General features: G+C 41.0%; 1 protein-coding gene across 1 annotated transcript in view; it reads left to right on the plus strand.

The window, feature by feature from the left end:
- Nucleotides 1-764: 764 nt before the first annotated feature.
- MAPK12 (mitogen-activated protein kinase 12) overlaps nt 765-26,408 on the plus strand; it is a 41,038-nt gene continuing 15,394 nt past the window's right edge. The window contains exons 1-5 of the mRNA XM_064142412.1: nt 765-1,325; nt 2,089-2,218; nt 12,659-12,717; nt 15,629-15,740; nt 24,814-24,843. Of these exons, the coding sequence (XP_063998482.1) occupies nt 1,210-1,325; nt 2,089-2,218; nt 12,659-12,717; nt 15,629-15,740; nt 24,814-24,843 (447 nt within the window). The 5' untranslated portion in view covers nt 765-1,209. The remainder of the gene's footprint in view (nt 1,326-2,088; nt 2,219-12,658; nt 12,718-15,628; nt 15,741-24,813; nt 24,844-26,408) is intronic.

Raw genomic sequence — 26,408 nt, forward strand, 5'->3', positions numbered from 1 at the left:
CTCACTAAACTAAGGATTCCAACAGGTCAGCACAGAGCAGTGCTGGAACGCTCACTGCTGGGTAGGAGGATGCTTTCCTCCTCTACTTGAAACATAAATACCGCAAGCACAAGGCTGCTCTTCCACATTCGGTAGTCGGGCACAAAAAGGTCAAGGCATTAGGAGCAATGAAATTTGGCCAGACTGCCCTTTCCTTGCAAGCTAAGTCACAAATTGACAGCAAGCCTGAATTATCTAACCTCAGCAACATTGCTCAGGGGTGGAGTCAGACAAAACAAAGGATTACCAGAACAAGGACAAGAACTTTAACTCTCTTCACACAAAGAACATATAAAGTGATTGGGGGGTTTGTTTGGTTAGTTGGGTTTTTTTTTTGGGGGGGTTTGCCTTGGGGTGTTTGGGTTTTTTTTTTTTGGGGGGGGGAGGGGTTGGTTTTTTTTTTTTTAAAGCAGGTCTTTTCCTTACACAAGCTAGCTGGTCCGGGACTAATTACTGTAGAGATACTGAGAAAGTGGTAAAGTGGCTGTTCCCCCTGCTCTAGCACAGGAATTGTTTGAAGGTGCTGCTTCAACTGTTTCAGGTCACACCAACCACGCACCGGCCGCTTGCCCTGAGCCACTGAATGAAGTGTGTGCTCGTTTCTGTTGAAACACATTAAATAGCGTTGAAACGTGGGGTCTAAACCCTAGATGAGCTGGGAAGCCCCCAGCTGCACGCCTTCCTGAACAGGCACCCTCTTCTGCACAAGGCAAGCTCTGAGTGCCGTGCGACAGAACAGCGCCTACACGCAGGATAGGAGGGCTGGGAATGGCTTGCTTGGGGCTCTAAGGCAAGTGCGTGTGTGGGCAGTGAAAGGCTCGGCACCTGTTCCCCCGCCCGCCCACGCTCCTCCGCAGCCGGGCAAAGCTGGGCGGCTCACTGCCCCGCGGCACAGCCGGGCGCAGGCGGCATGGGTGGCTTCCTTGCGGCTCGCCACCGCCATGGAGCTCAGCCCCAGGTGCCCGAGCACAGAGAAGCGGCCACGCACGGCCCCAGCCCCGACTCCGCCAGAGGAGGCGTGGGGCGGACGAGGAGGGGGTGAACGGGGCGGGAGGCGCCGCTCTCCCAAGCCCAGCCCCTTGCCGTAGAGCGGCTTGGCGGTGGTGGCTGCTCCCGCTCACCCCTAGCCGGGTTCTTTGTCGGTGGTTGCTGGTGGGGGACTCTAGCGTCATGTCCTCCCCCAAGAACGGCTTCTACCAGGAGGAGATCACCAAGACCCTTTGGGAAGTACGGGACCGGTATCGGGATCTGCAGCCAGTGGGGTCCGGTGCCTACGGAGCCGTCTGGTGAGCGGTGCGAGGCGGGCTGTCCCGGGAGGGGGCGGCGGGGCGCTGCGGTGGCCTCTGTCCGGGCTCCTGGGGACACTGCTCCGCCCGGCCCTTTCCTGCCTTGTTCCCTGCCAACTTTTTCCGGTTGTTGTGCCTGACCCGGCCTGGCCCCGCCTGGTACTGCCAGGCCCTGCGGGAATAGGAGCTGAGGCGGGTAACCCCGCTGCTCACCTGGCCGGGTGCCGGAAGCGGGCGGATAGCGTTCACACCCATACCACGCATGTTTCGTCCCCGAGCAAGCAGATCCCGGGACGCCGCCGCAGCCCTGCCCGAGGAGCGCTGCCTGAGGCGGCCGAGCCCACCTCACGGGGTGCCGCTCCCCGGAACGGCAGCGTCCCTGAACCCGGGGTGTTGGCCTTTGGGACGCAACACCTGTTTTGGGTTGTGTCGGTGGTGGTGTTTTGGCTTTGAGGGAATTCTGGGGGAAGTCTGCTCTCTCTCTTTTTGTTTTTTAGTTCCCCTCCCAGCCAGATGTTCCTCTTTTTAAAAGCTTTTGAAAATTGGCTACTTTTCATCCCAGTCTGGCGGCCTATTAAACGAATGGAACTAGATGTGGGACACTGCAGACGAGGTGCTTTTGGCAAGGTGGCCTCCTCCCTTGACACTTAGCAGGCCATAGGTTGAAATCTGGGCGGCGCGGGGCAGGATGCAGCCGTGCTTGATGGGCTCTGTAGCTCCCTTCAGGCCTCCCTTGCCAAACTCTTCCTTTTCTCTTAAAAAGCTCAGCCATCGATGGAAGAAGTGGTACCAAAGTGGCCATTAAAAAATTGTACCGCCCATTTCAGTCTGAACTCTTTGCCAAACGAGCCTACAGAGAGCTACGCCTCCTGAAGCATATGAAGCATGAAAATGTGAGTTGGGTCATTAGGAGACTTTCTGCCCCCAAGGGCACAGCTTGCATGCCCTAAAAAATGAGAGAACATTGTATGGAGTTGAACAAGGCAGATGTGTGGCTGCATGGAGTTCAGGAGTCTGAGACCTGTGTGTCTGTCTTTCGTCTGTCCTTTATCTACAAATACTGGTTTCTGCAAACTAGAATGTCTTGTGGGAAACACTTTGTTTCTGTGTTGGAAAAGTTGGGTGGGGAAGGTTAGAACCACAGTGGAGTTTGTGCTCAGAGCTAGTGAGAAAGATTAAGGACCAGAAATTATGGTTCTCATTGCTATGTGTCTGTGAAGTTCAGGAGGGCATAGAGCATGGGCCCGGGCCTGTGCCTGTGAATTTCAAATGCCAGCATCACTTTCCTTCATGAAAATGGCTATGGCACACATGCATATTTGGGTTTATACTAATGTGAAACAAGTAAAGTCATGGATGACTAATTGTACTGGGAGACAGAGAATAGGATACAGAGCTCTGCAAAGATTCCTTCGTAATGTGAAAGAACAGCTGCAAAAAAAAGTGTTCTTAGCCCTAATAGTGCTTAGTGGCTTAAGAAAAAAATAAAGGAGAGATTTGTGTGGAAACAGTTTTTGTGGAATCAAAGCATGGACTCCAGGTGAGACTTGTCCAAGGGTAGGCTTGGCGGATTGCAGTAGTGGTTTTCAATGAGAAAGCAGGGAGAGAGAGTGAAGATTATAGTTAGAAACATCAGCGATGTGGAAGATTAGAGCTCCCTGCGTGGCACCATTGAGATGGCCTTCAAGGAAAGCTAAGGGAATGAAAGTGAGGATGAGGGAAACTTGTAATAACAATAGCCAATCACTGCCATTAAACATTCTAGTATTAACACTGTGAGTGCCAACTTTAGGTTTGTTTTGAGGAATAATCCCTGGGATATCCTGACTGTCCAGGAAAAAAAACAGACTTTTTTTGTAGGCATAAGAAGCTGTGTGCTAGCTATGTGCTTGTTAACGTTTTAGTATATTTGATCATTTTATTTGGGGATTCCTTTTAAGTAACTGCTTCATAACCCCTGCTGTATATGTTAAAGAGTTAACATTTGCATGGGCTTTAGTACTCTCAGCATTTTCTTTACTGAACGTTTGGGAGCAGAGCAAACTCCTAACTGTGTCCAGAATTTTGGGATTATTTTTCTTTCATTTCCCAGAATAATCTCTTGAGTAGCATTTTCCACTCCTGGAGGTTTTTATGTGGTGTAGGCTCTTCAGGATAATGCTCTGGAACCCCTCTATGGACTTATTTGATAATTAAGTAGTCTAAAGAAATGCTTACTGGGGAACGTGAGCACAGTCTGTAAGAGTTATGAATTGGCATATATGAAGGGAATAATTTACAGTCTCAGGAAACAGTTTGGGCTACAGAAAGAAAAACCTGGTCTACATCTTAAGGAGAAGTTCTGCCATGTATTAAGGCATCTATTTGTTAGAGAGCAAAGACTGAGTAAATGATCCTGCAGGGATTTGTAGGCACTGTGTAGGCAGAGGATGACTATTCCACCCATCTGCCATGAGCCCATCAAGTGAATCTCCATCCACCATCCCTGCCTCACACCTTTCTGCCAGTCATTTCACCCACAGTGAATTTGGAATAACAATAACATGTTTTAAGGGTTTTCGTCCCTGTGCTGATCTCGGAATACTCATCCAAAATGAAACCAGACCAACAGTATCACTCATCATCGTGATTTTCAGCCCCCTGCTTTGACCTACCATCATTCTATCAAAGAGCCTCTTTTTGTGTGTTTCCACAAAAGGACAGATTTACAGGCAGACAGTAGGACCCTTTCCTAGTCACGTCAGCAGTCCACAATGTACTGTGCACATCTTTAAGATACAGTACAGTAGTTGTAGGATAGCTGCCTCTTCTTTGTCATTACTGCTTGGCTTCTGTGGATCTGACTGTGGGGTTTTGAATAGGTACTACTTGGATGGGTGTGTATCTCCTTAAAACGCAAATCAGTAGAGCAGAACAGTGTTTGAAGTGCCTTCCCTGATTCTGTTAACTAACTTCTATAAAATAGCAGTTGCCTGTATTTCTGTCTGTACTATAAATACAGCTGCTATTAAAAATTAATAAACCTGAAGTTAACGTCTTAGCGACCACAATAAAACTGTACTGCTGTTACCTCTGTGCTGGCTGTTGATAATCTAAGTATGTAGAGGATGTTGTGTTTGATAGCTTATCACAGTAATTGCCATTATGGGTTAAGCTTGGAGTATTGTTGCAATGTTGCACTAATCTGCCAGTATGAATCGTCATCTTGCTTGTTTTCCTGTTTCAGGATGTGAACAATTTCAAAGTTCTGTTTATTTGATAGTTAAAATTACATCTAGTTCATTCTTGTTTTCTCTTTCAAAATTACTTCCGTATTCATGATGCGTTTGATGTTAGGTTACATGAAAAGTGTGATGTTTTGTTTGTTTCACTGTGGTTATCTCTGCCCTTCATAGCTCTTAGGGAAGTGCTGTAGTAAATGGGTAGCAATTACAACATCATGTTGTAGTAAACAGATAGTACACACATCATTTAACCTTATGATGTATTCAGAATGATAGAAGAAATTGTAATGGTAACACCTTGTGTTAAAAATTGCATCTCTGATCCTGCACTAAGGTAGCAGAAGATACAATTAAACCCATGTCACAGTGATAATTCATCAGCATGTTCATGCTTCAGGAAACCTTCTGCTTAATATACAAGAGGACCTGCATTAAAGACATATTGAGAAATATGCTCATCATCTTAATGTGGAAGGGTTACAGGAGTCCTGTAAAGACAAATACAAGAACCATCCTACTGAATTATACTGGAATTAGATTTTACTGTGTAAGGAGGCTAACTCACAGGTTAGCTTGTCCACTTAGGCGTTGTCAGGAAGCAAGAGCTATGGTTGCTGGCTTGGCCATCTTTTATTATATGTGCTAGACCTTTGTTCTCCCTAATGGCTCTTAATCAAGGCATTACTTAAATGTACTGAGGAATATTTTTATATAAACTGTGCAAACTTGCTAGCATGGAATTTTTCATCAAACCTCTGCAAACAAATTCGAAGGAGAAATTAACACTGTGAGGGCCATGAAGCAGAGGTTGTGTGTTGACGAGACCAAGACCTAGCTGTTGGAATATAAGTAGCTCTCTAATGGAACTGGAGTTTTTTTGGGCTGGGGTATTTTGTGTGTTGTTATTTGTTGTGTTCTGGGTTTGGGGTTTTGTAGACCTTTTAATTTGAGAGGTCCCGGGATGTTTCACAAACATCATAAGTTGCCTCTACTGCCTAAGAAGCAGTCTGACCCAGACCGGTTCCTCAGATATTGCCAAAAGGAAAGGTTAGTTTCCAGCAGGATAAAGCTGCTGGATCACACTAGCTGCATAAGCAAATATTATGGCACAAAAGAGGGAATGGTGTGAAAGTGAGGAATAAAACCAGCTAAAGCAGAATGAAGAAGTGGAGGTGTTATTATTTCATTTTGCTTATTTATTCATGCTAGCTTGAAGTATTCATCCCATTGCAGCCTTAGCAGCTCTTGATCATTTCTTTGGCATCTGCTGCATCTTGTATGGAAGAACAGTGTTGAACAATTTTTTTAAGTAGTGCTGCTTTTTTTCCCTCTTTTTTCCGTTTTGAGCTCAGTTAACATGTAGACTCTTAAAATTGTTTATTGTGGCTCTGACTTAAGAAAATATGGACAATGTGTTAACTTTGGCCCTGGTTTTGGCTCTCAAACACTTGTGTGGCTCTGCATTAGTGTGTTCTGAAGTTACTTGGATGTCTTTGTATGCAAAGCTAAACTCAGATAAATACACGGTGGTGCAGAATCTCTGGGTTCATTTGACAGGTAATTTTGACTTTATTGTCCATTTGTACTGGACACGATACCATGATACCCACTTTTGTTGAAGCAGCTGCACACTGGCTCATGCTGGTCCCGTCTTTGTGCCTTTCTCACCTTGTAGTTTGCTAACAGAAATTTCCAATTAGCCATCAGGAAGCAAGAGGAGATGGCACTGAAGAGAGGGAGAGAAAAGCACTTGCTTGTGCTGATACTTTGCATCAGAAAAAAGTGAGAGTTCTATCAAACTGTGGCACATTAGTGTATCATGTACCTTTGTGTGTATGTACACATATATATAAGTGCTCATGGGAAGTCTAATGCAGTTCTACCAACTTAAATTTGGAACCTGTTTCTGGCATTAAAATTTTGGCAAATGCCTGTTAAATGTTTCTTGAGTTGGTTAATATTCTACAGATGTTTTCTTTTCCTGGAAGCACTGTATGTAAGAGGCAACTGCAGTGTTTGTTTAAAGGTACTCTATGTTATGCTCTCATTCAGTGCTCTGAGTGGAAATTATTCTCTGGTGTATTCTCACATCTGAGGACTAGTGAGTGAGTGTTTTGCATTACAAGAACCATGTAGCTTCCCCTCCCCCCTTTTTTGGAAGGAACTCTGATATCAAGCAGACACCAAATTGTGCAGTTGTATTTCTTAAAAACAATGCAGGCCTTCACTTTTAGGTTGGCTAATACTTAATTCTGTTCATTCCTTATTTTGAAAAGATGTTGGGCTTTATACCTACACAGTGTCAAATAAGGAACAAGTTTGCTCCAGAGGAAATAGTGGGGCTCTTTTCCTGGCTGAGAAAATCTTAAAACTGTCACCTTTTGTAGTTTGTCTAGCTGGATAAGAGCAATAGCCTTTGCAGTGTACAAAATCCCACCAGGAACAGAGCTGTAGGTAGGTGGTGCCGTTACAGATGAAAACATGCTCACTGTGTTTGGTGTCCTGCAGGACTGCACCAACTGAAAATTCACATCCTTTGGGTGCACAAGTACCAGAAAAGTGCAGATTGAATCCTGGCTTAAGGTGGCAAGTCTTAGGGGTCTTTATGAAAGCAAGCACACAGAACTGGAGAGTTTATAGTGAGAGTTCTATCAAAGTGTGGCCCAAAGGTTGTAGGGGAGAAACACTCCTCATGCTTTTCTGTGAACTGAAAGCTTACCACAGCTAGAGAGCTCATAGGACACCAGAATAACTTGGCTTGGTACTCATGCTTGAGCGTGTCCAGAGAAGGGCGACGAGGCTGGTGAGAGGCCTCGAGAACAAGCCCTACGAGGAGAGGCTGAGGGAGCTGGGATTGTTTAGCCTGGAGAAGAGGAGGCTCAGGGGTGACCTTATTGCTGTCTACAACTACCTGAGGGGTGGTTGTGGCCAGGAGGAGGTTGCTGTCTTCTCTCAGGTGGCAGCGCCAGAACGAGAGGACACAGCCTCAGGCTGCACCAGGGGAAATTTAGGCTGGAGGTGAGGAGAAAGTTCTTAACTGAGAGAGTCATTGGACACTGGAATGGGCTGCCCGGGGAGGTGGTGGAGTCACCGTCCCTGGGGCAGTTCAAGGCAAGATTGGACGTGGCACTTGGTGCCATGGTCTAGCCTTGAGCTCTGTGGTAAAGGGTTGGACTTGATGATCTGTGAGGTCTCTTCCAACCCTGATAATACTGTGATACTGTGAAAAGCCAATAAATGAATGTAGTGGTATTGGTTGTCACTTAGGCTTATTTTCTCAAATGTACCAGAAGGCATTTTACGTAGGCTGGGCTTTAGCCATTTTTTCACACCATAGTGTTGGGTACTCATAAAGGAGATTTATTAGCTGTGTCTAGTAAATGAAAATAAGGAAGACAGCACTGAAACCCAAGCCTTCTCTTTGCATTGCCATCCAGTCCAGCGATGAAGATGTATTTCTCTGTAGGATTTGGATTTGTCCAGTATTATGTAATGCGCCCTTTGAAAGAGGACTTTGGTGGTGCTCATAAGTACAGCTGGTGCTTGCTGATGTGCTGCCTGGCAGGAGAAAAGGAAAAGCTATCATTCCGTCAGCAGGCATCCCTGGTGTCAGGCAGCAGGTGGAAAGCTGACCATGGTGCAGGCCTTGTGCATAAAGAGATAATTTTTTTTAAATACAGAGACTTGAGTGTTGTAAGAGGATGCAGGTGTCCTGTGATGTGAAATAGTGCAGGAACGTGAAGCTAATTTTGCAGAAAATGCATCATAATATGTAGTTCAGTGCACCCCAACATATCTTTAAAAGATCTCTCTTAAAAATTGTATTTACACTTGTAGCCCAAGTGCCAAAGCCACTCAACTTCATTGTGTTTTCAGACATAGCATCTGCAAAAGAAAGCAGCGCTTATTGTATAGAACACATAACCTACATTGTTAATTAATTTATACAAGATCTGAGCCTTTCATTCATGTGCTGCTTACATCAGAACCTTTCATTTATAGAAATGCAGTGGAATAATCCTTGAATAAAAGTAATCTAAGATGTGAAAGTACAAAGGAGGATAGAGTTGAGAGGCAATTTGCTGTTGTGCTCCAGAGCTGCTGAGACAGGAAGGGCAGAAATCACCTTACCAATGCGAAACTGCTATTTATTTGTTGACAGTAGTTAAAATTGGTCAGAGTGGTCAGTATAATTGTCTTGGGGGAGAGAATTGGGTTGTGCAACTAAGAAGGGCTGGAGACACTGCCATTTATCTGCTACTACCTCCATAGGGAAGAGACACATTCAGCTAAGTAAATGTACTGGGGGGGGGGAATGGAAAAAAACACTGTGAGAAAAAAAAAAGTTATATCTACAGACAGGTGGTTTTGCTGTTACCATGGTTTTGCTTTGCAGGAAGATGAGAGACATACAAGGAAGATACTTCACTGAAGAGTCTAGACATCCTGGTTAGTTTACAGTCACATGGATCTAGGAAAGAAGGTGCATCCTTTGTGGGCTAGTTAATTTGAGAAATTGCCTTTTGACATAGTTAATAGGAAAGAAAATGTGACCCTGTGCTGCTGTTGGCTTCCACAGATGTTTTTCATTGCCATTGCAGAGTGCACTGGGTTTGTTCCTTGGCCATGCTTCCATCTCTAATAGTATCGGTTAATGTGCTGAATTAACACCAAAACCAGAACTGCAGAGTATTTCCTTTTCACAGATACCTGCATTACATTTCCTATAGGCTACATATGAAAAATAAATCATTCTTGTAATTGGTTTACAGTAGCTTACTTTTCCTACTGAAACACTGTCTTTTAAGTACAATGAGATTTAAAAGATTTTTTTTTTTTTACAATGCCATATTTAATCGAGAGTCTTCAACAGATGCGAGATTTTCCATGATGCTATGGAGGAGGGAGTTTCCTACACTTTGTCCAGTTCTTTTCCTGAAGAAGTAGCTGGAGTTTTATCTTGCCCGGGATTTGTTTTATCCTGTACCTCCTTGTGCTTAACATATCTGCAGAAAGCTGTGACCTAAATGGAAATATTCATGACTCTGTTCCAGCACAGGAAAATCATCCCAAAGCACAGCTATTAAATACAGATCACTGAGGAAAAGGAAATGGGTCTCTTGCTTTCATTTTAAAATTGATTAACTATTAGTATGTCTTTCTCTTTTTGGACACTAAAGTGGATTTCAGGATTTTTAGAGACCTTGCTTTGTCAACCAAGAGAAGAAGTATTGTGAAACTTTGACATGCCAAAAGAGTTTTCTGGTTTGTTATTTAGAATTCTCTTCAGTGGGAGCTAAGCATTGGTCTCAGTGTTCTTCACCACAGAGGTTTTTGGAGCAATGCAGCTTGTCTCCATGAGTTTGCCACATTACCCCAGAAGTAATGTGTATGTACTTAAGTGTAAGCAATGAGCAGCACTAATAACTAGCAGGAACTCTGACTGGAGAAACAACAAAATGTTGGTGTGTTTTGAGGCTGGTATGTTTTTCATGGAAATATTAATGCCCTCATTGAAAGGCTTTTAAACTAGATATGAAGGGGAAAGGGGACAAAACTATAGTGACTAAAGATTACCTTAGGTATGGCATGACACCACAGTGGGTGAGACCATTAGCCTAGTTGAAGAGCACCTGTACTTCATCTGGGGCTCCAAAGTACTTCATCAGGGGCTCAGCTCATGTGCTTGTATCTGAATGCGTGCGGTATTGGCAATAAACAGGAGGAGCTGGAGGTGCTAGCATGCCTACAGTGTTATGATCTGATGGGCATCACAGAGGCATAGTAGAATGAAGCCTATGATTGGCATGTTGGACTAGAAAGGTGTGAGCTCTTTGGGAAGGACACGCAGGGGAGACAAAGAGAGGATGCTGACCTCTGCATCAATGACCAGATAGAGTGCATGGACCTCCACCTGGTGTGGGATGAAGAGAACACCAAGTACCTATGGGTCAGGATGAAAGGAAGGGTAGGGGACATTACAGTGGAAGTCTGCTACAGATCCCCTAACCAGGAAGACCCAAGTGGGTGAAGCCCTTTTTAGACAGATAGGAGTTGCTGCTTATTCAGAAGCCCTGGTCCTCATGGGAGACTTTTATCACCCTGACATCAGCTGGAGAGATTGCACTACAGGGCATAAACAATCCATTTCTTGCTTATGGAAATACTACCTTAAGGAGAACAAGAGGGATTTATGCAAAAATGGGGCTTAATAGCGAAAGAAGTTCATATTGGATAAGATTACTGTTAAAACATTATTTTCCTTGCTTTTAATACAGAAGTATTTGGAGAGCACACACAACTTTTCCCAGTGTGTATGCTTTGTGTGTGTATACATACGCTGCCTTAGGAAATGCCTCTAGAGCTCCATTATGCTCCATTGTTATCACGTACATCTTACTAATTCCTCTCTTATCCCTTTCTCTCTCTGCTTCCACATAGAAAAGGAAAACCTTATGTAAAACTGTCAAAAAAACCCCCCACAGATCAAAACCCCAAACATTATTGCATTTAACGTTAGCACTGAAGGTATTACTTCATGTAATAACCACATCCTCTTCTGTGGTTTGAATTGTTTTATGTTAGTTATTATTATTTAATGAGTTTCACATAACAGTCATTGGGAAAATATTAGGTGGGTTTTTTTTTAGAAGATATGTGTATCTTCATCTTTATTAGTTTTTCTGTCTTGTCTCAGCCTTACTTGTAGTAGGTCTCCCTGAATGTGAAAAAGATAGAAATGTGTGCAGTAAGAATTTCATCACAGTTGGAGGTTTTTATTTAAAGTTTTAAGTAAAGGAAGTTCCTTTTGCTTTCTTTCCTTTTCTCTCTTGCATTTCTGCCTTCACTTCTTATTACTTTTGTGTAATTCTTTTATACTTTCTCTTCTTCTGTTGATTAAGACATAGTAGCAATGTTCAAAATCCATGTTGATTGTTATCAAAATGGATTTTTCAGTCTGTCTTTTAGTTTTTAATGATAACAGCAGACACGGCACCATAGTATGCTGTTTTCTCTGGTTTGTCTCTTTAAAATCCTAATTTTATAGTTTGTTTGATGTGTAATCTGATATTCTTAAATTGCATGGCCATGGAGATAGATCTGCACAAGGTTATAAAGATTATTAGTCTTTTAGCTTGTTTTCCAGTAAAACTCTGCACACCCCCATCAACACAACAGCCTGCACCTGAGGAACACCCCAGGCAGCTCAGGGCTTCAGAGGCTTCTTCTGAGTAGACAGAAGTGGTCATGAATTAGTAGTACAAAAGACATAACTATAAAAGCCTGTGCTATTCAGGCACTGCCTGGATGAAGCAGCACTCAAGATGAGATTTGGGTTTAGACAACTCCTGCTACATCTTTTGGAGCATCAAGTTCTATATGTTTAATTTTCTGGGATTGAACGGGCTTGAGAGAAGCATTACCAGGTACCATAATGTATCTAGGCAGTTGCTCAGGTTCTGTTGGAAACTATACTAGTGGGAAAAACTGTGGTAGGAAATCTGTTTTACTAGTTTGCTACTGCTCTGAGTGATAGAATACTTTTGTTTGACAAAAAATACTTGGAAAAGAGAACTTGAGGTATAAGACATAATAAATAATCTTAACCTCTTGATCATTTATTCTATAAAAAGTTTTGTACGTTCCCATTTAGATATTGTAGTCTATGTACCTAAATTATCCTGTTACTTAAATTAGAAGACTTTTTAAGTTTTCTTCATTGTCAGGCACCAGTCCCAGGCAGATAAGCAGCATTTATTACTGCTTTGTCTGGTTTATTTTCAACACTTCAGTTAAAAGGTGCTCTCTTGTCTTAAGACTGTTAGCTTCTCAACTATTTGTACAAGTTAATACTGTTTTTTGTTTTCTTTTGTTTTGTTTTGTTTTTTTGGTAAATCACAGGGTCAAACAGCCCACAGGATTATCAGATGTACATGTAACAAATACTAGTGTTGCTAGGCATTACTTCTAGGTTTCTTTATGCCTGTATCGAATGTCTCACTATAGTAATGGTTTTGATTATATTTTTTTCGCTGCTTAGGCAGTTTAGGATTATTGTGTAACATCAGTATTAATACTTGTTTTTTCTTTCCCCATTTTTCTTTTTAGGTCATTGGAATATTGGATGTGTTCACACCAGATGTAACGTTGGAGAAGTTTAATGACTTGTAAGTTCTGAATTGTTTGTGTTTGGAAGCAGGGCATCATTGTTTTTGCAGGAGAGAGACAGTTATAAAATTGTTGCTTCATGGGTTTTATATTGTTTCTTGAATTTCATCTTAATATAACTTTTCATGTGCAGCTTCAAAATTCATAGACTGAGGTTTTCAGATTGACATTAGAACAAATTACCCATCTTGTAAAGAGTGTACCTCTTTCAGCCCTTGGTAAATGGCAGTTTGGCAGATTCCTTAACCCACATTGAGCACTGATTTCTTACCCTGAGGCCCAGGTTGCCCAAATGACAGGATAATTCTTAGCTCAAACAAGTAGTCTGAAAATGATGCCTGCTACATGGCACATCTCTGATGTGATCCATACTAATGTAATGATTAGTTCAAAACTTGATGCTTTTGAATTTTTTTGTGGTTTTTTGGGTTGTGGTCTGTTGTACTCCCTGACTGGTTTCCCAGGTCAAGTTGCCTGAGCAATACAGAGTACATACATTGCTTGTTATACCAGGCATGTACATCACCTGACCTATTAGAAAAACAAAGATACACAAGATATTTAGTATGTCTGTTGTTTTGCTTGTGGATTCTATGTTAATACTTCTGAACTAGAGTCACTAGATAAACAGTAGTCAGAAGTCTTTTGGGGTTTAAGGTAGATTTCACGTTGCTTTGGCAGAACTTTTCTGGATTTTATCTAATGTAGCTCTATTTAAAAAGCAATATTACTCTTTTTTGTTTGTTTTGTAGGGTGGTGTTGTTTTGTGGGTTTGGTTGGGTTTTTTTCTGTGTAATTTCTGTGAAATGGTGTCTGTGGCCTATTTTGTAAAGAGCAAATTCAGGCAGATTTGTGGCTAGAAACAGCAGAAGAAGTGAGATGAGTGCTTTCACCAGAACTATTATCTAAGGTTGGCCTTGTCTGAGACCTAGGGTTTCTTAGCTGACTCGTTGTCCTGCTGTCTAGAGGGGAGCATGCTCCTGCTCAACCTGGCACTTTGCTCTCCTGCTTTTCTACTCTACCAGTCAATGTATTAATGAAGATTGAAGACAAAGTCTAATCTACTTTATGAAGGAACAGTCCTTTCCTTGCTCATGCTTTTATTGAACTTCCTTCGGTTTTAGAAGGTTCTACTAATCAAAACGGCATACAAAATAAGAAATGCATAATTCTCTGCTAATTTAAGTCCCATTCTACCAGCTGCTTATCACCACCTTCACCTCTGTTCCTTGTGTTGTCTGTGCTCTTGTCCTGCAGTGCACCAGAATGGGTTGCTACCCCTTATTTTGTAAGAATTTTGGGGTTTGAATGGAACTTGCAAAGAATTCAACTGCATTAGGCTTTAGGCTCCCATTGAAGTGGATTATTAATGAGGTGTGTGAGCTCCTCAGCCTGAGGAATCCAACCAGACTGCAAATACATTTTTTTAGTAATAAATTTCTGAAGTTTTAAGTAGAAGACAAAGTGTTAGAAGTGAGCCTGTAGTGTTGTCCTGTTCCAGTGTGTTATTCATAAATGATTACTAAAGTTTGGATTTTCAAACATTTTTTCTCCGCCCATGTAGACCTCTCTGATTGTAAATGATTTGAAGTCATTGATTTGTAAACTTAGCAAATACATATATAAAAATACAGCCTTATTTGTCCTTCTCATCCTACTCTTTACAATGCTTAATGGTTATGGGTTGTTTTGAATTTTGTCTGTTCACATAAATCACTATCTACCCAGAGCCTTGGGATTTGTAGAGATGGTGGCAGGCAATCAAAATCCTAATGAAGGTCACTATTAGGAGTAAAACATGTGTAGATATTTCTCTCTTTCTCTTGTCTCACCTCTGTCTGTTTTTTCTAGAACAGTCACTAAAAGTTTTTTTTGTTTTTCTTATCTCATTCCAAATATTCATGACCTTTGGGAAAATGAATTTAATAAGTCTGAGTTGGAAGATAAATCAGTATGCTTTCAACAGTCAGGAACATCAAGAAAGAAATTAAAATGTTTTCTAAGTCACTTGTCTGTTGATAGGAAACATTTTTTGTGTCGTAATGGGGGAGAGGTAAGACATGTTACTCTCCATATTTGCTCTGTCTTTATATAGCTGCAGAATAAAATTGGTCATCTTTTGTATCAAAAAGATAGCAAATTTGTAAATGCTGGGACTGGGAACCTGAGTCCTGATCCCCCAAAGTCATGGGGAAAAAATGTTTAGTGCCTATGAAATGTTAAAAATATTACCTGTAATTCCTAGGGACTAAGCCAGTGCCCCATTGCACTTGTAACTTTATTTTCAATAGAACAGTTTTGATCTTAAGTGAAGATCAGCCTTGATATGCCAGTTTGACATTCTGAAGCTTTCTGTTGCTGGTGGCTATCCTTTACCAGTACTAAGTATCAAAGATTCCAGTTTATGATCCCAGGTGAAAATCAATGGGACTTACTGTGTCTCCTAATTTGATCTTCTCTGTTTCTGCTGTGTCTGACCTTGTCTAGGTCAGAATCTAGGCAGTTTGGTTGTTGGTAATTCATCACAATGGTCATGATGATGAGATACATATATATATATATGTCTTGCATTGTGTAAATGTCTTACTTTTCTGTGTGGATCTCTGGAATACCACATGACTCTTGGTCATGCACTTTCTAACTCGTTCGGAATCTGCACTCTTTTGATACCTAGCAGTTTTCCATAATGAGTGTCAGCGTTGGGCAGTACCTTTTCATGACAATCAAAATAGATTAAAAACTTGGAGGGCAGGGAGGGGAACGATGATGGAAAGTTTTGGTAAATGGAATGATCTATAATTTAGTATTGTCACTAAATTATGATATATAATTATGTTTCAATTTATTTGACAAATTTAAGTTTATTCTTTTTCCATTCATTTTCTTTGGTTGATTTGGTTTGTTTTTAAGCTACCTTGTCATGCCATTTATGGGAACAGACTTGAGTAAGATAATGAAGCATGAGAAACTAACTGAAGACCGAATCCAGTTCCTGGTATATCAGATGTTGAAAGGATTGAAGGTTTGCCACTTCTATTATTTTAATTTCACAATCTTTTTTTCCTAGTAAACTATTCTGGAGGGCTACAAATATTTAAGATTTGCTGGCAGGATAAAATTTATCTTGCCTTGTATACTGAAAGTAATGAAATTTTGCACTGCATTTGTTTTGTGGAATTAAATGTCATCTAAGGTTTTTTTTGCATGGTGGTTTTGTCTGTGGCTTTTTTCAAGCAAAAATAGAATATCATAATTCAAAATCCATGTAGTACATCGATCCAGTATTACCCAGTTTTTTTATTTGAGGACACTAACATTTCCCTGCTGTGACTTTTAGTCACCTTCTTCCCAGGGGGTTTATTGTGGTGCTTTTGGGCCGTATACCTCTTGCTGTGGCTAGTTGGAGAGTGCAGAGACTGGATGAAACCACTGCTGACTTGACTGTTCAAGTCACCTTTACTTGAGACCTCAGCTATATCATCAGCTTCCGTTTTCTTCATTTGAAAATGTTTCTGTGGCTTACCAGTACTGGTCTGACACACTGTTGCTGTGGCACTCTGCACCAAACTCACTGTAAGTGTAGTATCTTTCTGTGCTCTTCTGGGGAGAATTGACATATACAGTTGTATATATACATATATGGGATGGGAGGATGGGTGTGTATCTGAGTATGTATATTGATACTATTATGGCCTGTATCTACTGTAATATCTATCAATACGGACATGTATTTGCCATACACAGTTATCAACATATTGGTGTGGTATTTTGGGGTGAATTTCTGGTCCTGAGAGGGATGATAAACCCTGTTGAATCCTAATGCCCGTGCTGGTTTCTGGCAAATGCTAGTTTGATCCATTCGTGTTAAAAGGACATTTCTGTAAAGTATTAAAGCTGATTGCTAAATTTAGGTAAATCATTTGGATCATTTCTATATCCAAGTACCTGATCCAGATGTCTTAATGTTTTCTGTGAAATTAAAAAGTATGTATCCTTTGCTTAACATGTGTGTAAAGTCAAAGTCTCTGAGGTCTGCAAGCCTGGGACAGCTTTGATAAAGAGGAAGTACTGTGAAATTTTAGTGACAAATCTGAGTGGCAGGTGGCTGAGGGGAGGACAGATAATTACACTTATAAATCTAAATTAATATGCACCTGATTTAAACAGTTGTGAAAGATGTCAGAAAGGAGTCCACTGAAAGATAGAAAAAAAATTTAATGTATTTTAACAGACTTGATGAGATTGAAATGGACCTCTGGAGACTGTGTAGTCCAACCTTCATGCACAAAGTAGGGATAAACTAAACAAACTGCTCAGGAGCTTGTGCAGCTGGGTTTTAAGTATTTCCAAGACTCCCTGGTATTTTTCATGTATTTAAATGTAAATTCTCATGTTTTGGGTTTTGCCCATTGCTCCTTGTCCTTTTACTGGGCAATACTTTAAAGTATCTGGTTCTGTCTTTTATATTCCCTCCAAGTCTTGTGCACAGCTAAGCAATCATCACACATTGCTCACATTGAACTTGTTCACTGAGACCTCCCGGTCATGTTCTGCCAGGCTGGTCACCTGCCCAGCCCATATTAGTGCATGGGATTACTCCTCAGGTGCAGGATTCTGTTGAACTTTGAGTTTCTGTTAGCCTGTTTATCCAAACTGTGGAGGTCTTGCAGAATGGCTGCACAACCATCTGCTGCTTTGCTGAGGGTGTACTCTATCCCATCATCCAGGTCAATAATGAAGATGTTAAATAGAACTGGCCTCAATACTGATTCTAGAGGTAGCACTGCTAGTGATGGACCTCTAACTAGGCTTTCTAACACTGATCACAACCCTATGATCCAGGCAGTTCAGCCATCTCAGTCAGGTTTGATCTAGTTTGTTCAGTCTACCTCACTGTCCATTAATCTAATTCATACTTCCTCTCTCTGTGATGGCGTTGCAAGAGAGGTTTTCAAAAGCCTTGCTAGAATCAGAGTAAACAATGTCTGCCCTCCTTTCATCCACCAAGACAATCAATCTCACAGGAGGCTGTTTGACAGGTTGATCACTGTGCTAGTTTGAAGCAGGGTAGAATGTTTTGGTGAGAAGAATTAGATCATAGGCTGTGAAAGGAAAACAGTGGTGATGTCTGCTCCCCTCAGAGTCTTGCTGAAGAAGGAACGAAAACATTAGATAACTCTCTCGCCATTTTGTCGCACTCTGCCTTGGGCTTCTGACTGAGCTGCATCTCCCTAACCTCGCCTTCCACTCACCTTTGCTTCTTAACCTCTTGGCTGAACCTCTGCTCTTCTTTAGGACTGGGTTAAGGTTGAGAGGGGCAGGGGGAAGGTGCAGGGGTGGTTGAGACCCCCTCCTGGGGACTCAGGTTTCTGGGAGGGGAGTTGTGTTTCTGCATTATCTTTTACATTGTATATTTCTGTATATACTGTAAATATCTGCTTGTATATTGTGCTACCTGTAAATAAATAGCTTCATTTATATTCCCAGAGCCAGCTGAGACTAGTCTGGGTAATTTCTAAAGTGTAGGGGGGCGGGGAACACCCAAACCATCACAATCAGGCATGATTTTCTCCTTTGTAAATCCATGTTGGCTACTGTCAATCACCTCCTTGTCCTTATTATATTTGGAAATGGTTTCTGGAATTACTTGTTTATTACATTTGAAAGAATTGACTGGCCTTTAGTTCCTTGCTCCTCTTCCCCTTGCCCTTTTTGAAGACACAAACAATATTTGCTTTCTTCCAATCACAAGGAACATCTGATCACCATGACCTTTCACGTAGTATTGAATGGCCTTACAGCAACCTTGCCCAACTTTGCACTCAGCATTCATGAGTGCATCCCATAATGGTTCAGCGACTTCTGCCTACCAGTTTGTTTAAATATTTCCTAACCTGGTCATCCTCTACAAAGGGTGAGTCTTCTTTGTTCCAGGCTTTCCCAGTGGTCTCAGGGATTTGGCAAATATTACTAGTGAAGATGAAGGCAAATAAAACATTAAATATCGTGGCCTTTTCCATGCCCCTAGTTGCCTGGTGCTTTGCAGCATTCAGCAGTGGGTCTGCATTTTCCCTTGTTTACTTTTTGCTCCTGGTGTGCATCTGTGCACACTTGGACAGTGGTCCCATATTCCTGCTGGTTGACCTGACTCTGTTTCCACCATATCTGTGCTTTTAATATTTCAGTTTCCTTGGGGCTATTTGTTCATCATGTGCAGGCCTCCTGACACCTTCTCTGGATTTTGTCTTCTAGTGTCTGTGTTTATAATGTGCTGGCATTGTACACAGTGAATTATGGAAGGATTCGTAAAAGGCTTGAAGAGACCATTCAAATTTGTTCAGTATTGAACTGTGTAGGAAAGCTGCATATTGTAGCTTGTCCAGTAAGTAAGTCATGACTGAGCTGGACTGTGGTGTCTGGGGAAGAATAGTCATTTCAATGACCATAACCAGACTTTATCCTTAAGTTAGTTGCTGGCCTTGTTGGTTGTCTTCTTGGTTTTTTGTTTCTTTTTCTCAGAGAATAATGCAAATGTAAACCCAGTTAAGCCTGATTCTTAGTCCTTTACTCTTTCTCACATATGGTGTGTATATTAATCTCTCTTTATCTCTTGGTACTTGTACTTCTGTGGACTGCAGAGCCAACAGCTCTAGCAAAGGAACATGGTTTTGAATTTTACTGACGCTTACGAAGATGATACCAAGTGTATTATCTGTCACATGCTTTGTATGTTTTTCTTCCTTATATTTCTATTAAATACTGTTTATTAGTGCCAGTGCTGTTTTCCTCTACTTGGCTTTTTAAAAATGAATTGTGATTATTTTTGTGTCTCACAACAGAAAAAGATACTAAGCTCTCTGTCCATATATAAGCTATATTAATGTGCGATGAAAATGCTTCTCGACCTAGATTGGTGTTGCGGTTCTTAAATTTCAGTGTCTGTTTTTTGGACGTACCAAACTGTTGATCACAAAAGGACTTGTCCGTATTGTTTTTCCTCTTGGTGACACAATGCCAAGAGAAGCAAAAACCTTGACCTAGCTCTGCAGACTTCAGCCAGGGTCTGCTGAAGTAACAGCCTTTTAATTGCTTATGCAGCCCTAGGGATGCACACTGTAACGTGGTTGCAGAATTGCACCATCTAGAATTGGATGTCGTTCCATGGTGACTGCTTGCACTGTACAACTTTCATTTTACCTGCAGGTTTTGTGCCTGCAGGTATGGGCAGACTTTCCTCTGTGCTCATACAGAGATAATTGAAGTTGGCATGCTGGAAGATGTGTGGCACAGGCATGTGTTTGTGCAGTGTGAACAGTGATGGTTCCAACACAGGAAGGTCTGGCACATCCCTCAGGATAGTGATTCTTCCAAGTGGAGTTGTCTAGTTTTTTGCTGGTAACTGTGTGAGAAACAGGTTTCCAGCGGAGGCATGCTATCCACCAGAGATGAAAACCATCATCTGGACTAATTTTACAGGCAAACAATATATGAACTGTAAAAAATTAGCTCCAGTTGAGTGTAGCAGAAAGGATGAATAATTAAATTCCAGTGAAATGACCTAGAAACGTATCCTAGTGGCTTAGATTATCTCTCAAAGGCTTCTGTTCTTGAGATTTACTGTCTTCTTTCTATAGAGAATGAAATACTACTTTTGTTTTTTTGGCAAGCTTTGTGATTTATCAGAATGAAACTTCATCAGAGGTAGAAAAAAATAATGTGACTGGACACTACTTTAAAACAATGATATCTCTCTTTTGTTTCCTAGTTGAGCCTTAGACACCTTATATTTTATTTCAGTATGAACTTGTAGCTTGGAAAGGCTTTCATTTTTTTGTTTGTTTTTTTGACAGAAAAGCTGTGTATTGTCAAAGTACAGAAGGCAAGCTCAATGTGAATGTCTTTCTGTAGGTGGAAAGGGGCTGAAAGTTGCAGTGCATTCAGTCTTGGGGGTCCCTCTTCTGGAGGAGTACCGGCTGAGTTTATGTTTTGTAGAGGTTTGGGGAGGCAGGTGTCAGTCCTGCTTCTTTATTTGTACAGTGTTTGAGGATGGGCAGATAGCTCTTGGGCCATACAAACAATTGTTCAAGCTTCTTTCACCATACTCATGAAAGTATTTACCTGCTCTAATTCTCTCCTGTCATCTCTGTTTACTGCCTTTTGTTTGTGTTTGTTATTCTTTCTACTTCTCTGCTTTCCCTTCCCCCTCTTAATCATTTCCTCTTCAGTTTTTCCTTCCCTGCCAAGTCACTCTTTGTTTTCGTTTTACTTGCTGCCTAGAATACTTTATTCTGAGTCTTATAATTCCCTTTAGATTAGCTTTTTTATTTTGTGTAGCAATTGCCTATACAGACAAGAATGCTTAGAATTTAGACAATGGTTGGTTAACTTCCTAGCACAATCTGATTTGTGCATGCTACCAAAAACTGTCTTTAAGATTATACACAGAGCTCCTGTTCTTCAGGGCATTTTCCTTGTGTTAACTGGGTCTTGAATGAGGCATTGTTGGGGTGGAGGTGGTGATAACTTCATGAAAGATATATCTGTTCTGGTTTAGATGTTTCTTTCCATGTTAAGAGTGAAAAATATGTCAATGAGAATATAATGAGGAAAAATAGGGAGAATATTATCTTATTTCAGAAAGTTATTGAACTGAAATAGAAAGTTTTCTGAAGGAAAACTGGCATAGTTCCAGTACTGCTATCTACCAGGAGATAATAAAAGGAAATTTACTGCTGCTGTTAAAGAACATTGCAACACAGCACCAGTATTTCAGTTTACAGGCAAGCTGGTATGTTCGTTAGCCCTAGGAGTAAGTGCTGTTTCATGTAATTTTCAGTAGTTGTACTAAGAGGAGTGTTTAGAAAAATGTAAGAGTTCTCCCCAAAGTGTTTGATATGGTTTTGGTGCTGTGAGCACTCGTAAAATCTTCAGTGAGATGAGAACAACAGTAAAAGCATCTCTTCCCACCAGAGAGGTGAGATTTACTTTCAATGAAACTCTGAAGATTGCAGTCCTTTTATCTGCTGTTTCTACATGCCACATTCTTAGGTGCAGAAATTCCTGCGGGATGACAGCTATTTCTTTGCTGTGTACAGCAAAAATAGCCTATAGAATATTTTAGGCATCTGCTCCAGAAAATCAAGAAGCTTCAAGAAGAAGATATTGAAATTATTTAGAATTCAAGCAGTCGTGACACCCTTATTGGCAGAGGATTATTGGCAGAAGATGTATTTTTCTTCATTTATTGTGAGTCTTAACTCCTCGTGGATATATTGAAAAAAAGGCGCATATATCCTCTCTGGAGTCCACAGACAAAAGACAAACTTCCTCTTTCTGTGTCTGGTTCCTTCCATCTGGATGCATTTCATGCACACCCATGACATAAACAGCATTTTGTAGTTCTTAGTTTGCTGTAACAGTTTTACAGCTGCTATTCTAGGGTACAGTCCTGCACCCATAGCCCCTTGTGCCTTCACAGGAAATCCTGTGAAGCTCTTCAGCACGTCTTATGAGTGGTGTTAAACCTTGCCTAATCTGCAAGCAATATGCAGCAGGAACTGGTCTACTACAAATGCCAAAACCTATGTTTACTCTGGCACAGCAATAAACAATGCTCCCATGCAACAGCAGAATCCTAACACAATCTGGACTAGATTAGTAAAATTGCAGGCACAAGGTTAAGGAAAGTGAATCCCCACCCACCCTGCCCTGCTATTTTCAGAACCTACAGGATCCTATTTGGAGTATCATGTCAGAAACAAGAAGAAAAATACCAGAGGTTTTATTTCTGTTAGTCACTGCTTTAAAACTTGATGCCATAAATCCAGGTTTGTGCTGCTTAGCTTATATGAGTTTTGTTTAAGTTCAGAAACCCGAGTCTGAAATGCACACTGAATCTGTCTGAAGCTTTGCTTTTGTTTTCCTGGTCCCTTCACCAGATGTATTATGAGGATCCCTTTACAGAGGAACTGTTGTAATTTCACGGTTAATTGTACAGCTTTGTGGTTGCTAAGAAAGAAGACTCTTTCTTGGGGATGTGGCTGCTTGGCAGTTACCCTTCAAAGTGCAGTTCTTCTGTACATCTCTGTGATGCTGTGCTAACTGGACCTGGTTGGTCTTTCCTAGCTCCGACCTTGTAACTTTTCCCAGGTATTGTCCTGTATTTGTTCGATATCAATGACCTAGATGAGGGCATTGAGTTCACTAACAATACAAAACTGGGAGAGGGGTGACTGACATCCTGTCAGACTGTGCTGCTATCCACTGAGATCTGGACAGGCTGGAGAGCTGAGTGAAGGCAAACCTTTTGAAATTCAATGAGGACAAGTGCAGGGTCCTCTATCTGGGGAGGAATAACAACAGGCACCAGTACAGGTTGGCTGCCCTGCTGGAAAGCAGCTCTGTGGAGAAAGGCCTTGGAGTCCTAGTGGACAGCAAGTTCTGCATGGGCCAGCAACGTGCCTTGGTGGCCAAGAGAGACAGTGGCATCCTGGGGTATACCAGGAAAAATGTAGCCAGCAGGTCAAGGAAGGTGTTCCCTCTTTGAGAGTCTGCCCTGGTTAGACCACACCTGTAATACTGTTTCCAGTCTTGGGCTCCCCAGTTCCAGAGAGACAGAGACCTTCTGGAAAAAGTCCAGCAGAGAGACATGAGGATGGCTGGGGAACTTGAGCATCTCTCTCACAAATAGAAACTGAGAAACCTGGAGCTGTTTGGTCTTGGAGAAGAGAAGACTGAGAGGAGATCTTATCCATGTATACGAATGTCTGAGGGGTGGGTGCCATGTGGTTGAGGCCAATCTCTTTTCAGTGATCAGCAGCAATAAGACAAGGAGCAACGGCTACAAATTAGAACATAGAAAGTTTCACTTCAACATGAGGAGAAACTTCTTTACAGTGAGGGTGATAGAACACTAGAACAGGCTGCCCAGAGTGGTTGTGGAGAGTCTCTTCTCTGGAGACTTTCAAAACCTGCCTGGATGCATTCCTGTGTGAACTACCTTAGGGAATTCTGCCTTGGTAGAGAGGTTGCACTTGATGATCTCTGGAGGTCCCTTCTAACCTCTAAAGTTCTGCGGCTCTTCAGGGTGGGATAAAATGGAAACTCTCTAGGTGATTTTGATGGGATTCACATCTCATCCATCTTTTCTGAGGCCTCTTTCAAAAGCCTTTATTGTTCTTGGGTTTTGCAGTTTCAGTAATATGGGCTGCCATTAGTAGTATGATCCAGTTCAGTTCCATGCACCCGAAGTAAACAATATGAGCACATCCCAATGCACCCTTGGAAAGCATGTCCTCAGTTCAGGACAACTGTCTGCATTTCATTGCAAAATAGATGCTTCTGTCTAAACTAGTTACAAGAGGCTCCCTTCATTGTCCACACTGCAGATCGTCTCTTCTAGGGCATTATTCAGTTGGTGAGAGGAACTGTGTACCTCAGTGGAGAGCATTTAGTGACAGTCACAGATGCATGCATCTGTATTTACTCAGTTATTTTCCCCAAAGAACTTGTCCTAGGTGTCCAGTTTGTTCTGACTTTCACAGTACCTTAAATAGGTCACAGTAAGGGTGGTGAAAACATTCAGGTGAAGGAGAATATCCTGTAACGTGACCATTCCATGCTTCATTGAGTAAGTATTGAAGCATGTGGCCAGATTCTTCACCGAAGAGCTTGACTAGCCTTTATGCTACTCTTAAAACTCAGTGCAGCTGGAGCATTTGAATCTAAACTTTATGGCATACCAGAAAAGTCTATTGCAAGAGAGCATTTCTGATGTATAAAATAGCAGGATCTGTTTTGAGACCTATACATACCTACCAATACATGAGATTTTTATGTATGGAAAGGCTGAGGAAAAAAGTATATGCTGTGCTCAAACTGTTTTAGTTTCTCCCATTGTTGGGGACAGGCAGAATGCTGATTTAATTATCTGAATGCTGCAAATCCAGATTAAAAAAAAATCTTCTATGGAAAAAATAAACATTTTCTATTTTCAGACAACTTTATTACCATAATTAATTACTTTCACATTGGCCCAAGGCAACTTCTAAGTCAGGTTCTCATTAACTAAAAACACTCTCTCTTTTTTTTTACAGTATATTCATTCATCAGGCATAATTCACAGGGTAAGTTAGAAGCAATATGAATTATCTTTATTTTTTGATAAAGTGAGTGGTGTTTGTGTATAAACATGCTCATAAATACACCTGGAATTTTGATTATGGTGTCATAGTTTGATGTCTCTATTTTCTTTTTCATTGGGAACAAAACATGGTATGGCTACACCAGTGTAAGTCAGGCATTCAGGTTGCACTAAATATGGCTTAGATTATGATTTCTTAAATTACTTTGAATCTGATACAAAAGGAAATAGCATCTAAATTTCTGACTTTTTAAAATCAAGATTAATCTTGTATAAATAATGTTTAAATGTTGTTTAAATATCATTAGTGTTCAGAGTTGGAGCAGGGAAAACATAGAAACTGAAAGATAGTCTGAAATTTTAGAGCCTTGAGACCTCTTTTTTTTTTCCTTCTGAGAGAAGTTAGGCATCTGATTCTTTTTGAATCCCTGCTGCATCTGCAAATGTCCATTTCAAATCGCTTTGCACTGTAGAGGAGTTTTGAATGATGTTGTTGTGGAGCAAGCAGCATAAGTTCCACTTAAACTGTATGAGAACAGAAGAAACTGTTTGTTATAAAATACCAGGATCACCACATAAAGCGCGTATCGCATAGTGTATGAGCTATACAAACTACCAAAGCAATATAATAAATTACTTTTGAAACTGCTGTGATCCTGGTCTAAATTTACATTTAAACGGATTTTTTCTAACCTCCTTCTTGATGGCTCTTGAGCTTCTTCTTTCTATTATGGACATTTGCACCAATTTCTTTCTCTCTAATCCCTCTCTGATCCTAAAACATCTTTATATAAACCAGGCTGATGTCTGTTAAATATTCAGAGAAAAGATTCTTTTAAGTGTCTAATGCTAGCATGCGTCAAAGGTTTGAAAAAGCTGAGAGAAAATTTCTTTGTGATTTGTTTTCTTTCTCTTTGTACATGCCTAAGTGTCACTGACATTGGCAAATTTTCTTAGTCATTGCCAGTACTCTCCTCTTTGCTGCTTAACTTAGGAGTACTTTTGAAGATCATTAGATCAATAGCTAAAGAGGCTCAAGGGATTTTTTTTTCATGTTGCAGTTTCCATTTAAGTGACTTCATTAGGAAATTGATTTTCCCACAGAAGAGAGAGTGTAGGCTTTCGAGTAAAATCTTGTTTGATTTCTTCAGTAATCTTTTTTAAGTCCATCAGGGTATGGAACCTTTGTTAAAGTATATTTTGATATGCACTATGTACAATCCAGAATTATATATGTGAATCCTCAATTTCGCAGTGTATTAAGTGCAACAAATTTGTGTCCAAACCCAAATCACAGTAAGATGTATGAGTTCTTCCCTGGCAAGTATTTTGTTGGCTTCTAGCTGAAAAAAAGTTGATTTGACTAGGCAGAAAATGTACTGGATAAAAGCCAAACATATGCAAGCTTTTGGCTTAGTTTCTGTAATTTGTTATATTTGAATTTCAAATTTAGATTTATGATGTTGTTTTACCTGTTTCTGTCTTAAGTAGTTGTATGAAAACCACTAAACCCAAATTCAAGAAAGTGTCTTTCATTGTGCTTGCTGT

Source organism: Pogoniulus pusillus, chromosome 4 (assembly GCF_015220805.1).
Source record: "Pogoniulus pusillus isolate bPogPus1 chromosome 4, bPogPus1.pri, whole genome shotgun sequence".
Taxonomy (NCBI): domain Eukaryota; kingdom Metazoa; phylum Chordata; class Aves; order Piciformes; family Lybiidae; genus Pogoniulus; species Pogoniulus pusillus.